At 40.7% G+C, this 14305-nt stretch overlaps 1 protein-coding gene across 1 annotated transcript in view; it reads left to right on the forward strand.

Moving 5' to 3' along the window:
* The window catches only part of LOC143286457 (uncharacterized), a 14144-nt gene extending 7303 nt beyond the window's left edge, over positions 1-6841 (forward strand). Inside the window, exons 4-6 of the mRNA XM_076594026.1 lie at positions 274-526; positions 3705-3843; positions 6194-6841. Of these exons, the coding sequence (XP_076450141.1) occupies positions 274-526; positions 3705-3843; positions 6194-6701 (900 nt within the window). The 3' untranslated portion in view covers positions 6702-6841. The remainder of the gene's footprint in view (positions 1-273; positions 527-3704; positions 3844-6193) is intronic.
* Positions 6842-14305: the final 7464 nt, after the last annotated feature.

Here is a 14305-nt window from a genome sequence, read left to right on the forward strand (position 1 = left end):
TTCTTACGATCTCCCAGGTTAACATATGTGCAGACCTGCTAGTGCCTGAACCCCCTTCATGTGTATATGCAAGCAGAAGATCAAATACGCACGTTAAAGATCCTGTAATCCATGTCAGCAATCGGTGGGTTATGGAAACAAGAACATACCCAGCATGCACACCCCCGAAAATGGAGTATGCTGCCTACATGGCGGGGTAAAAAGGGTCATACACGTAAAAGCCCACTCGTGTGCATACGAGTGAACGCAGAAGAAGTTATCATGCTCTTGCAGGTGACAGTGGGAATGACGGCAGCGTTCAGGAACAAAGTGGCCTACCTGAAGCTGCTGGCGGAGTTCGGGGCCCGGTTTGAAGAGGTGGACGGCGAGAACAGGACGACGTTGATGCACGCCCTTAGCAACGGCAGCGAGGAGGCCGCCATGTTCCTGTTGACCAGCCACCCGGAAAGGGACGTCTTCCACACCTGGCTGGACAACTGGGGCTTCACTGCTCTGCACATGGTCTCTTACTGCCGCAGTAAAGCAGGTAGTCACCAATCAATCAACCAATCAATCAGTCAATCACTTTCTTTTTCTTTTCTTTTTTTCCTGCGTGCAGTTTTATTTGTTTTTCCTATCGAAGTGGGTTTTTTCTACAGAATTTTGCCAGGAACAACCATTTTGTTGCTGTGGGTTCTTTTACGTGCACAAAGTGCATGCTGCACACAGGACCTCAGTTTATTGTCTCATCTGAATGACTAGCGTCCAGACCACCACTCAAGGTCTAGTGGAGGGGGAGAAAATATCGCCGGCTGAGCTGTGATTGGAACCAGCACTCTCAGATTTTCTCGTTTCCTAGGCGGACGCGTTACCTCTAGGCCATCACTCCACTTATTTATTGTCTGAATCAGAGTACATCTTTTCCTGCCGCAGTAAAGCAGGTAGTCACCAATCAATCAGTCACTTTATTGTCTGACTCAAAATTCCCCATTCAGGCTTTTCATAAAGAAAATGAACACTTATTTGGTTGTCATCAATCAATCATTCAGTCACTTTATTGTCTGAGTCGGAGCACAGAAATTCTCTACTCAGGCTCATCATAAAGAAAATAAACACTTGTTTAAAGAGAGAATAGCTTTTTGAAAGTAAAGACATTCATTCCGTCATTAATTCAAAACACACGAACATTAGTTGGGAAAAAGTTGGGGTTGCTGGACGGAAGGACATTGCACTATCAACATCACAGTAAATTTGCTAACAATAAAGATACGAAGGTCCGACATACAAATACAGTGGTTCGTTATAAGTCTTGATCTTGAAATTTAACTTGATGTTATCAGTATATATATACATATCTTTTTAAATTGATGGACAGGTAAGGGGGGTGGGTGGGTGCAAACTAAATTAGTCATAAATCAAAAGCGGGAAACCCATGCCAGTGATGTTTTGAAATGTATTGATAAGTCTGTTGACTTGGAAGATGTTAGCTCTGTTTCAGTTTCTTAAGGACGAGCCACTGCTTTTGGACAAATCCATATACGCTGCACCACATACGCTAGGCAGATGCCTGACCAGCGGCACAACCCAGCTTGCTTGTCAGGCCGTGAGTGTGTTGCATTTAATTTGTGTGCCTACCAGAGCAGATTTCTTCTACAGAATTTTGCCACAGCCCTTTTGCTGCCATGGTTTCTGTTTCAGTGCGCCAAGCGTGTGCTGCATTCAGAACTTAAGTTAGTCATCTCATCTGAATGACTTGACGCTCAGTCTGATTTCTGCAGTCGAACTTTGGAGAAAGGGCAAGACAATGATTCAAACCCAGATCATCAGGTACGCTGAATCAGCAGATCAGCATCTTAACCATTCTGCCACCTTCTTCCTTTAGAATACCAGTGACAACATTTTGGTTTGTTTGCACAGTGACAAAGTCCACCTGTTAGTCTGTATACCAAGTGATTGGGTAACTTGCTGTGAAGTATTTAAGAAGAGTTGCAACAAACAAACAATTTTTTTTTTTTCAAAGACATGAAATTGGATTTCTGTCATTTCCAAGCCTGTTAACAGTGTGGGAGAATAATGTGGTTGCTGTGACCATTTCATTTGAGAAGAGGGGGTGAGGGGGTGAAGTGCTGGGGGAGGGGGGGAGGGTTATTACAGTTTTCTTGTTGTGGTTTTTCGCAGCTTTGGCAGGGTCAAGGGACGTATTAACTCACTGCAGACAATGGGCCCCGATCGAGGCCCTACTGTTTACAACTGTTTCAGGCAAAGGAGCCTGATCAGGGCTTTAGATAGTTTTGGATTCTTGGAGTGGCACCTAATTTCCCTAATAACATTATAAACTAAGAATATCTTAACTGACCTTTCCATTCTTCACTGCAGCCAGTTAATGCAGAGTGTGTTGCTATGCTCGCAAGCAGGAAAGTTATGGTTCATTTGAACAGTACATGTCAACAGTGGACTCTGACCCAGTTTCTTATCGGTCACAAGGCGTCTAGACAACCGAATTAGTTGAAGGAAGCTTATTGAGGCTATATAAAGTTCTGAATTTAATCTGTTTCAAACTCTGTGTGTTTCCTGGATTCGTTTACAAGTCATAAGTGTGTGCAAATTTCAAACAAACAATATGGATACTCTCATCATCTCACTGTATGAGAGCATAAGAAGGGAGAAAGTTTTAAATTTTGTCCCCAACTAACTCGTTATGTTACTGATCAGTTTGGAGGTTTTCAGTTCATAAATTCTAACGTTTGTTTTTTGGTGATTTTATTTCTTACCCATACACATGGGTTGTCTGTGAGGAAAGTCAAGGGAGCTAACTGGCAGCACTGAGTTAAAGACCTTTTGTCTTTCTTGGTGTTCCGGTGACTGAAACAAAAAAATGGTTCTGACACAGACAGTGACAAGTGAGATCTTACTTTTAACGCCAAAGAATTCACCTGAAAAGCACACAACAAAAAATCATGATCAGTGTCAGCATCCTTTGAGACAGACAGAAATGACGTTGGAATGAAAGTAAAACAGTGTGACACGGTCCGATTCTGAAATGAGTCCAAAACTGATTGAGAATGGGTCTTCCTTTGTTGTGTTTTTTTGTTTTTGACTCACTTGTGTAAACAAAGTGAGTCTGTTTTAACCCGGTGTTCGGTTGTCTGTGTGTGTGTGTGTGTCTGTGTGTCCGTGGTAAACTTTAACATTGACATTTTCTCTGCAACTACTTTGTCAGTTGACACCAAATTTGGCATAAAAATAGGAAAAATTCAGTTCTTTCCAGTCATCTTGTTTAAAACAATATTGCACCTCTGGGATGGGCACAAAAAAAAAAAAAATGAAGCCTAATTATATGCAAACTGCATTTACTGTTATATTTATATTTTTTGTATTCTCTAAACTTGGCACTTTGATCTGATATTCTGACCCAACAACTAGAGCAGTCATTATAATCATTTTTTGTTCAAACAGGAACTTCATTTGCTAAGCATGGAAGTTTTATTTATTTTGCAAACGTTTTGGTGCAGATAGTAAAAAAGGGAAATTACTCTAATTAATGCTAGGGGAGTTAATTTGCTTTAAACTGATCTCTCTCATCTTAAACATTACATTTTGAAATTATACTCAATACATAAAAAGCTTGGATTTTTTTTTTAAGTGTATCACAAGTGAGTCTTGAAGGCTTTGCCTCTCTTGTTTCTTTTTGCCAAATGGTGTGGACTAGTGTGTGCATGTTTCAGGACAGTTGACCCGCCTGATGCTGGGCATGGGCTATGGTATAGCTCTCTGGTCATCCCGCACTGATGATCGTTCCTGTTCTGACGACAACCCGGTCCCGTTTTGGAGTGTGAGGGGCAGAATCGTTCCTTTCAAGCGTGGGTCAGTATGCTAGAAATTGTGCAGCGCTGTTGAGAATAGAATGTGATAAATGATGCCACACTGTTGAGAAGCTGAGTTCCAGTTTCATTTTCAGTGGCTCAAGGAGACGACACTGCGTTCAGACAAATCTTAATCCATATATATAAAATCTAGACAAATTTTTATCCATTACATATAAGCTACACCACATCTGCTAGGCAGTTGTTTGACAGCAGCATAAGCCAGCATGCTTGTCAGGCCTTGAGTGCATGCAAACCTGGAAGAAAGGGCGTGAGCAGGATTCAAACTCAGACCCTCATGGAGAGAAGTGTCTTCCCCGTTCTACCGCCTTCCTCCTCTATCAGTGTTGATGATAGATCACCCAGGTCAGTAATCATCCTCTATCAGTGTTGATGATAGATCATCCAGGTCAGTAATCATCCTCTATCAGTGTTGATGATAGATCATCCAGGTCAGTAATCATCCTCTATCAGTGTTGATGATAGATCATCCAGATCAGTAATCATCCTCTATCAGTGTTGATGATAGATCATCCAGATCAGTAATCATCCTCTATCAGTGTTGATGATAGGTCATCCAGGTCAGTATCATCCTCTATCAGTGTTGATGATAGGTCATCCAGGTCAGTAATCATCCTCTATCAGTGTTGATGATAGATCATCCAGGTCAGTAATCATCCTCTATCAGTGTTGATTATACATCATCCAGATCAGTAATCATCCTCTATCAGTGTTGATGATAGATCATCCAGATCAGTAATCATCCTCTATCAGTGTTGATTATAGGTCATCCAGGTCAGTAATCATCCTCTATCAGTGTTGATGATAGATCATCCAGATCAGTAATCATCCTCTATCAGTGTTGATCATTGGTCATCCAGGTCAGTAATCATCCTCTATCAGTGTTGATGATAGATCATCCAGATCAGTAATCATCCTCTATCAGTGTTGATGATAGATCATCCAGATCAGTAATCATCCTCTATCAGTGTTGATGATAGATCATCCAGATCAGTAATCATCCTCTATCAGTGTTGATGATAGATCATCCAGGTCAGTAATCATCCTCTATCAGTGTTGATGATAGATCATCCAGATCAGTAATCATCCTCTATCAGTGTTGATGAGAGATCATCCAGATCAGTAATCATCCTCTATCAGTGTTGATAATAGATCATCTAGATCAGTAATCATCCTCTATCAGTGTTGATGATAGATCATCCAGATCAGTAATCATCCTCTATCAATGTTGATGATAGATCATCCAGATCAGTAATCATCCTCTATCAGTGTTGATGAGAGATCATCCAGATCAGTAATCATCCTCTATCAGTGTTGATGATAGATCATCCAGATCAGTAATCATCCTCTATCAATGTTGATGATAGATCACCCAGATCAGTAATCATCCTCTATCAGTGTTGATGATAGATCATCCAGATCAGTAATCATCCTCTATCAGTGTTGATGATAGATCATCCAGATCAGTAATCATCCTCTATCAGTGTTGATGATAGATCACCCAGATCAGTAATCATCCTCTATCAGTGTTGATGATAGATCACCCAGATCAGTAATCATCCTCTATCAGTGTTGATGATAGGTCATCCAGATCAGTAATCATCCTCTATCAGTGTTGATGATAGGTCTTCCAGATTGGTAATTATCCTCTTCTCAGCATTGTCAGTGTAGATGTAAGTGAAATATGTAAGTATCAAGTGTTAGCAGGGTTAGGTGAGATACTTCAATGGATAAATTGTTATGTCACTGCTGGAAGTGAGAACAGAAGGGAATCATCTCGATAAATGCTTGTCAGAATATTCTTTCAATGTTGATGATAGATCCTCCAGAAAGTCCTCTTTTAATGTTGATGATGGTATCAGTTTCAATTTTTCAAGGAGGCGTCACTACATTTGGACAAATCCATATATGCTACATCACATCTCTGTTTGTCAGAAACCTGACCAGCGGTGTAACCCTGCATGCTTAGTCAGGCCTTGAGTGCATGCACATATATGTGTACCTTTCAGTGTGGAATTCTTCTATTTAATTTTGCCAGAGGACTACACTTTTGCTGCCATGTTGGTGTTTTTTTTTCAGAGTGCTTAGTGCATGTACTCGTACACACAGGACTTTGGTTTATTGTCTCATCCTATTGACTAGAATTCTGTTTGATTTTGCTGTGGAACTAGGGAGAAAGGGTGGGACCAGAATTTGAACCCAGACCTTCACAGACACTGTATTGGCAGATGTGCACCTTTACCATTCTGCCACCTCCCTCCTCTGTCAGTCTTGACGATGACAGATCCTCGAGACATCAGATTCACATCATCCTGTACACTTGTTGACAGGTCCCCAGGGCATCACTGCTTCACTCCCGTCACACAGGCCATCATGAACAGTCGGCTGGACGTGTTGCAGTCCCTGGTCCGGCACAGCCCAGTCTGTCTGCTGCTGGACTACACGACGTTTCGCCACAGTCCTCTGCATGTCGCCCTCACCCAGATACCCGACCAACAGTGCATGCTTTTCATCGACTTCTTGCTGGCGCACGGCTGCGATGGCAACGCTGTGGTCTGTGGCTCGACGGCGTATCACTACGCCGTGAATCATGCCAGGCGCAACGGGAAAGACGCACAGCTCTTCTCTGCTGCATACTTGAAAAAGAAGCTGGGAGTGTTCTTTGTGGAAGCGGAGTGTTCTGACAAAAGGAACGCTCGAGGTCTGTGGTCCCTCAGGGACATGGGGTTGCAGCGTGTGAGGCAGATGTTACGGGCAGCCAAAGGAAAGTACTTTGATGATGCTAGCTCTTTGCCTTTGCCACCTTCAGTGATCCGAGATCTGCTGTTTGAGAGCTGAGAATCGTTCACATGCATGTGTGTGTGTGTGTGTGTGGTGTCAATGTGTGTGTGAAAATTTGTGTCTGTGTGTGATCTTTCCTTTTTCAAGGACAAGAATCATTTGTGTGTGGATACAAATGTGCTGTTTGAATTTTGATTTATAAAAATGATTTTATTAATCTTCTCCATGTGTATGTGTGTTTGTGTGGGTGTGTGATGTGTTGTTGAAAAGATGAATCATTTTTGTGTATGTATGCGTGCATGTGAAACCTGGCATTTGAAAGATAGAGAAATATTCTTGCGAGAGAGAGAATCCACACATTTGTTGTCACCATTGTTTAAAAGTATACAACCCACTCTTTTTAGCCAAAATCAGCCTCTTACCTGAGATGAATCATTTAAAATGCTGGTTGAGTGCGGAAAGATATTTTTTCCATCTTAATGCAGAAAGAAATTTTTTCCATCTTGTTGGCTGTTTGGTTGCCTGGTTGAAAAAATAATGTGTGTGTGTGTGTGAAAATAGCCTTCTGATTTTCCCATGTTTTTCATGACAATGATTAAAATGGAAATTCTCCCAATTAAATGATCCAACACGTGTACGTGAACAACCACAAATAACACAGAGTTACTTTTTGTTTAGCTTTACTGATGGGAGAAATAATCATACAGATTACAAGACAAATCCAAATTGGTTACAATTTTATGGCCAAGAGGCAAGCCAGTGCCTCCAATTGTTCTCCTTAATAATTAACAAAAAAATATGGTTAAATGGCACAAAACATGTAAATATTCAAAAAATAAAGATAAAATGGGTGGAAAAAAAAGTCTTGACAAAAAAGCATGCCCACTTGCATTCCTTGTTTACAATGGTCAAGGGTAAAAAATTGCTATGTTTCAAAATCAAATCAAATCAAAACCAGATGAAATGAAAAGGATTCAAACAGCACACCAACTTTTATACACGCCATTATATGAATGCCCATCCAGCTCAAAAACAATCCATCATTCTGTTTCCTAGTATGTACTGGTCGTACTGCTCATTACACAAAATTACCTGCATCAGTAGTACTGATCTCTGAGTCAAAGTAATCTGAAATCAGATTTCCTGAACCCAGCATAAAGCATGAACTCAAGCAGAAGCCTCAACTTCAGTGCATTATCAAATTCAGTTATATACTGTCAGAAAAGCCACATTTAAACTGCCTGCAATATATGCAGCCAGCTGAGAATTACACTTCAGTACACAACTTGACAACTCGTGTGAATGGTATGGGTAACTTGCACTTCTGCATCAATGCATACCAGAAAGAATTCACAATGACAATGTCGGTATTTTCTCCATGCTGTATGCTCTTTCATTCTCAACGCTGCATAAGCTGATGCACAGCCATGTAAAACTATTGCTTAACATAACGCCAGGATCCCTTATGACGGTCAAAAAAGAAGAAAAGTGAAGATAGATGGAACATTAATCTTGAGCACTGAACACATCAAACTGATGGAAATTACATTAGATTAAGAGATCACAAAAATCAGCATGCTTTTTTTTTTTTTTTACTGCCTATGATCTTTTTAAAACATTTTCAGAACTGAAATGTCAAGCTTTGGGATCATAAATACTTCAATCAATTTCAATGACCCAATGAAATGCTCATGTAAAAATATGTAATGGGGAAACAACACTTGAAAACAATTTTCTTCCAGTATTGACTGCCATACTGCATATAATCAGTCACTACAATAACAAGTTTACAGAAAAAAAATGTGGTTTCACACTCTCCTGAGACGTATACCATTTTTCAAAGAAAAAACCAATGTACAGGAACAATAATCATCAAACAAATAATCAATCATCAAACAAATAATCAGCAATGCCCATTACACTTGAGGTGACAGGCTTTATTCCTAATCACTGCAAACACTCTCACACACACCCCAATTGTGTATAATCTACTCTGAAATACACTGACTGTGGACATAGTATTTGTACTACTGGTAAATCTAGTATGGCACAAATAAAGAGCAATTCTCTATAAGAGAGACAGTGATGCAGTGAACACAAGGACTGGAAAGGGGGCGGGGCTGGGGGTGCACAGGAAAGGGCAGAGACAAGGAAATGTTGACAAAGGTAGATGTTTCCATATCTGGTTCTTCAATCTTCTCAGGAGACATTCGTCAAATGGACAACAAAAGTTTACTGCCTTGTATTATACTCACACAACTGATCACCAGTGCCAGCTAATGATTTGTCTTTCTCTGAGATCCAATAAATCAACACTAAAATAAAGCATTTTTGGAGGAGGTGGGTGGGGGTGGGAGCTATCTTTAGTACCCAACTGCTTTTTCCCATCTTTCTCTCTAGAACAGTTTTGATTGGAAGTTTACGTTCAACCCATGTTTAATATAAACTTTGTGCCAGTGCCAGATTTTTACAGCATCTCATCTGAAACACCTGCCCCCAATATTTTTATGCTTCGACTGATCTTCTGTGTCTACATATTGGATTTACTATAAACTGACAATCATCTCTAACAAACACCTGAAGAATAAAGTGAAACATCCTTTGAAAAAAAATAGATGAGGTATAAGGGTGGAAGCCCTTTCCCCAAAAAACCTGACAATACAGAACATACAATACTGACAGATTTTTTTTTTTTTCATCCAGTCGGACTTGTTCCCTTAGAAGCTGAGGTGCTGTCAACTGCCTGACCTGGAGAGGAGGTTCAGAGGGGCTAGCTGCCACAAGGCAGGACACTGTCACCTTCTACACTTGGGGAACAAGCATAGTAGGATAGTCAGTCATAGTCAACAATGACCATCAGAACAGCAGAGGAGGGAACTGCCGTCCCAACTATCTGGGCTAGAATTTGATTATAGTGGAGAGTGTATTGCCCCAGTTACATCCCCACTCTCTCAGCCAAGAGGGTTTTAGGACAGTCGGCATCGGGATGGTTCCAACAGGCCAACTGGTCCCGAAGGCTTCAGCACTGAGAGCCAGTGCGATTTTGCCTCCTAGTTTGACAGTCACAGTCCTTCATAAAAGACTAAGCTGTAAATGACTTTCCATTGCAATGGAGAAACCACTGATAATATAGATCTCACTTTGCTGTTGGCCCAACTATAAACTTGTGTCAATCAAGCAGTGAGATCAGGACAAGCGCCCAATGGTTGTCAACTGGCTCATTCCATTCCTTCAAACCATATTTCCTGTTTTTGAATATCAGGTGCTACATCTCACCATCAGAATACTAAAACCAGAAAGATTATTCCTTTCACTCACAAATAAGAAAACCGACTTTCTCACAGGTCTACAAAACCACTGAAAAATCTGACTACTCTCATAAAGTGGGACATCAAGAACACTGACCATCAGAGGAAAATCATCTTGACAACAGTGAAGGGAACTGCATCATGGGGCCCACAATGTGCAAGTAAATTTTGCTCCCAGTTGTTCTAGAACAACAAATGTTTCACCTGAGGACGGCCAGTAAAGGTCTGCTGAACAAAACAAACGTTAGAAATTTGTCAGAAATCTCGCTGACTGATCAATAACTGAACTAGGTTCGAAGACCTTGGTGAAATATTTATGCCCACTGTAACATGCTGGCTCAGGTAAAGTGAAAATCCCAATGATTCTGTGACTGATGATGGTCAAGACTTCTGATGGAATGTCTGTCTCCCAGAACATTAATCTGAAATACACAAAACCGGCTTGCACCTGGAATCTTAATTAGCAGACATGATGAAGCAATGAGCCAAAGTGGTATTCAAAACATTCAACACCCTTGGTACTTTTTGCTGATTCCACTCGTATTCTCCTGAGTTTAATACTATACACCCTGAAATGGCTTCCAGATCTTTGCAGTGAATATGTAGTGGAGAAAATAATTCAAGTCATCAGCATGTAACAAAAATTCATGAGTTCTGCCACAGATTGGGAGCAAAATGAAGTTCATGATGACATAGCATGCTATACATAATAACGTAACATGCTATAAATGATTCCTGATACCTAGTACTGCTGCTATTGTTTACAAACACAAAGGTGTATTAAATCAGAGTAGAACCCACTGTATTCACACAGTCATATCTACCTTTCTCCTCAACACAACACACAAACATGTTCACAGAAGTGGCCTTGCACCAACAGCAAAGACACCATTAGTATGTATATATAATTATATACATTCCTGAGGTCATAGCACTAAAATCATGGCACACAACATGGCTTTAACTATGCTAGAACTGATAACAAAGAATTCTTTTTTTAAACAACAGTAAACATCCACACAAACAGGAATTAACATGTATGATTTCTGCAAACAGGGACTGCCGACATTTACAGTGATCGGGGATTGTGCATCTGCCTTGAGGAGAATGGTGGAGCAGGGGGGAACAACATGGCTGCTTTTGTCAACAAAGCACAAAAAAACCCGGTCCTGAAATATATATAGTGACCATGCTGAGAGGTGACAGGTATTACTAAGGTACCTTTCTACATGTCCTGTCACTACACATGGAATGTTTGCTGCAAGACATAACCTCATCCACTGTTCCAAGCTTTTTAGGGAGATGGGGAGGGGGGGGTTGGGGGGGGGGGGGTCATCTTTCTGTCTCCCCTACGATAAACATGCATGCATTATGAAAAAGGATGGCAAAAATATTCCTGAATCAAAAATTACATCAGAAAAAAACCCGAAGAATACTGCTGCAATGATGTACACTTATGAAATGCCAGAGATTGCTTCATTCAGATGCAACTAACAATGACTGATAACACACTTTTAACCCACTGCCCATCCTCTCCATGTCACAAATCAATGACAAAATAATAATAATAATACTAATGAAAAATTATCAGAAAAATCCTGCCATCATTCCATGACAACATGATAACAAGAGTATAGTCTTCAACCAGCTGTTAAGGAAAGTGTAAACAGTTCTACAAGAGCAGTGCCTCATCAGGTTGAGAATACCAGTCTGTACTACTGCTATACAACAATACAACTTGTCGAGAGCACTTCAGACAACACCATCTTGATCGATTGTCACTTTTTTCTTTCCCTTTTTTATTTGTTATTTTTTTCATCTGCAGTCAAAGGCAGCTGGCCACATGTGCACTACTTTCTATCTGCTGGCTGCATGTCTGTGGCTGTACTGACCCTGCTGTCCAGACATCCAAAAATCACAATCAGAATAACTCTGTTACTCAATAAGAGAAATAATCATTAAGTTTCTCGTTTCAAGGAGTACTCTGTTTTCTTTCCTTCATGCTTTGGTAACTTTCCTAGCTTTGACATGGAGTACCCGAATAGGTTCTTAAAGGTGATTTTTTTTCCCCCTTTTAATCAATAAAGTATACACATTAAAAGAGTGTGGGAAGTATGTGTATATGTCAATGGTCAGCACATACTGACCTACAGGGGACTATTCTTTTCTCTACCCTTCAACCACCATGACTAACACCCATGGACTTCTGAACTTCCCATGCCCCTGACATACAATGCCATTTCCATACACTCTTAAAGGCGAAAAAGAATCAAATGCAGTTCATGCACATTTTAGCTTTGTTTTGGCAATTCATAAATAATTGACAAATTGCACCCTGCCAAATCAAAACACTAGTGGATAGATACTTTGAAGACTCCCGTCAGTGTGGGTCACACTAACACTGAAGAACTGATCCCTCTATAAATAAGTCAGGTACATCAGATATGGCACAAACTGAGGTGTCAAAAGGACTGACCAGATAGCAAGAGGACTCTGACAGGACACTACCATCCATCTGGAGTGCACTTACACCTAAACCAGCCACTGCATTTACTCAATCAGCCTCTGCGCTCTGACGTTCAGTCTATGTGCACAGCTCACATTACTCAACTAATGCCTTACTTCATCCTGCACTGTTCTTCTTCGTTCATGGGCTGCAACTCCCACGTTCACTCGTATGTACATGAGTGGGTTTTTACGTGTATGACCATTTTTACCCAGCCACGTAGGCAGCAATAGTCTGTTTTCGGGGGTATCCTGCACTCTGATTTTCTGTATATACATACTAAGCTCACATCTGTCCACAAATGCCTTACCTCATCTGAATGAATCTATCTTCAGATTGAAGAGGGGTAGTGGGGGAAGCTAACATCAACAAGCAGCAAACAGCAGCCAACAAGCCAAAGATCAGCCAGCAGCACCTCTCTCAGACTGCAGCACACCATGGGATCTACACCACACAGCAACCTAACACTTTTTCTTATTCTGGTTGCTTATAGTCCAGCCGACCGCACAGGGCCATATCAGGACTGTCAAACCACACAAGTGCTCAACCGCGTCAACACAAAACTGTCACATCTACAAAAAACACTAAGACAAACCCACAAAACACAGTTCATGATACAGTATCCCAACCATTTAGCTCCTGACGGCAAATAAGACTAGGCCATGCTGACAACACCAGCCATTCCTGCAAAATTTATCATCCCCAGAATTAAAAAAATCATAAAAAAGGAAGAAAACAATACTTCAAAGCCAAACAAAAAATACATAAAAAAGGCCATATAGGCAAATAACACTGCAGAATGGGCAGCTAGTGCCCATCCCAGTGTTTACATCTCGCTACCTAATCTCCAGAGCAAAACAGCACAGACAGTACACCATAGACTGCAGAAAAGAGAAAAAAAGTGTCAAGGCTTGCTTGAGAAAAGAAAGGGGAATGGACTGGGAAGGCAGAAAAAGGAGACAACAGTGAAGGGCAACACAGCAACCTGACCATACAGTTTTCCACAATGACTCCTTGTCTTCATCAGTCTCACTTGTCAAAAACAACACCATGTCATAACAGCAACAATGCCAACAAGTTTAAAACTAGTTTTCTTTTCCGTATTGTACAGCAGGTGACAATGTACAACATGTGACACATGTATAAAAAAACATTTCATTTTCACCACTCAACGCATCTAAAAGAAAAAGAAAAAAAAATCTGCTCTTGACTGGGGGGGTTACAGGGTGAGGAAAGTCATGCTCAACACCTGTATGCTGTTTAAAAGTACAGGCACACACCATTTTCCCTCTACAAACACCAAACACATTTCCACATTGACACAACATTCAGAAACTTATGAACAAACGTGGGGAAAAAACCCATAGTTTTTCATGTCTTCCCAATAAAAACCCCAAACACATAAAAGAAACAAAAAATATGATTTAAAATTTCAATCACCTGAGTCCACAAAAGAAATTTGGGTCACAGACCTTTTTAAAAACTAAAATGAACTCTATATAGCTATATGACCCAAGTGTATTCCACTGAATCATTTTAACAACTGTTTTTTCTGTCCTCTTTTTAATGAATCAGGTATCCATCACTTTCTCCAAACACAACAAAGCACCCACCCAACCAAGAGTATATACATCAGTGACGGAGGTGGGGGGAGGGGGGAAGAAAGGCAAAAAAAAAAAAGAAGAAGAAACTCTGAGGAACCTAATATTTCTTCAATGACATCCATCATGCTCAAGATTCACTCTCTCCAAACTACATTTCTTTCAACCCCGACTGGGAAAACCCTGAACTCAAAACACAACTGCTGGGAACTGTCCTCGCAAGAAGATCCTGCCTGGACTGGTGTA

Source organism: Babylonia areolata, chromosome 10 (assembly GCF_041734735.1).
Source record: "Babylonia areolata isolate BAREFJ2019XMU chromosome 10, ASM4173473v1, whole genome shotgun sequence".
Taxonomy (NCBI): domain Eukaryota; kingdom Metazoa; phylum Mollusca; class Gastropoda; order Neogastropoda; family Buccinidae; genus Babylonia; species Babylonia areolata.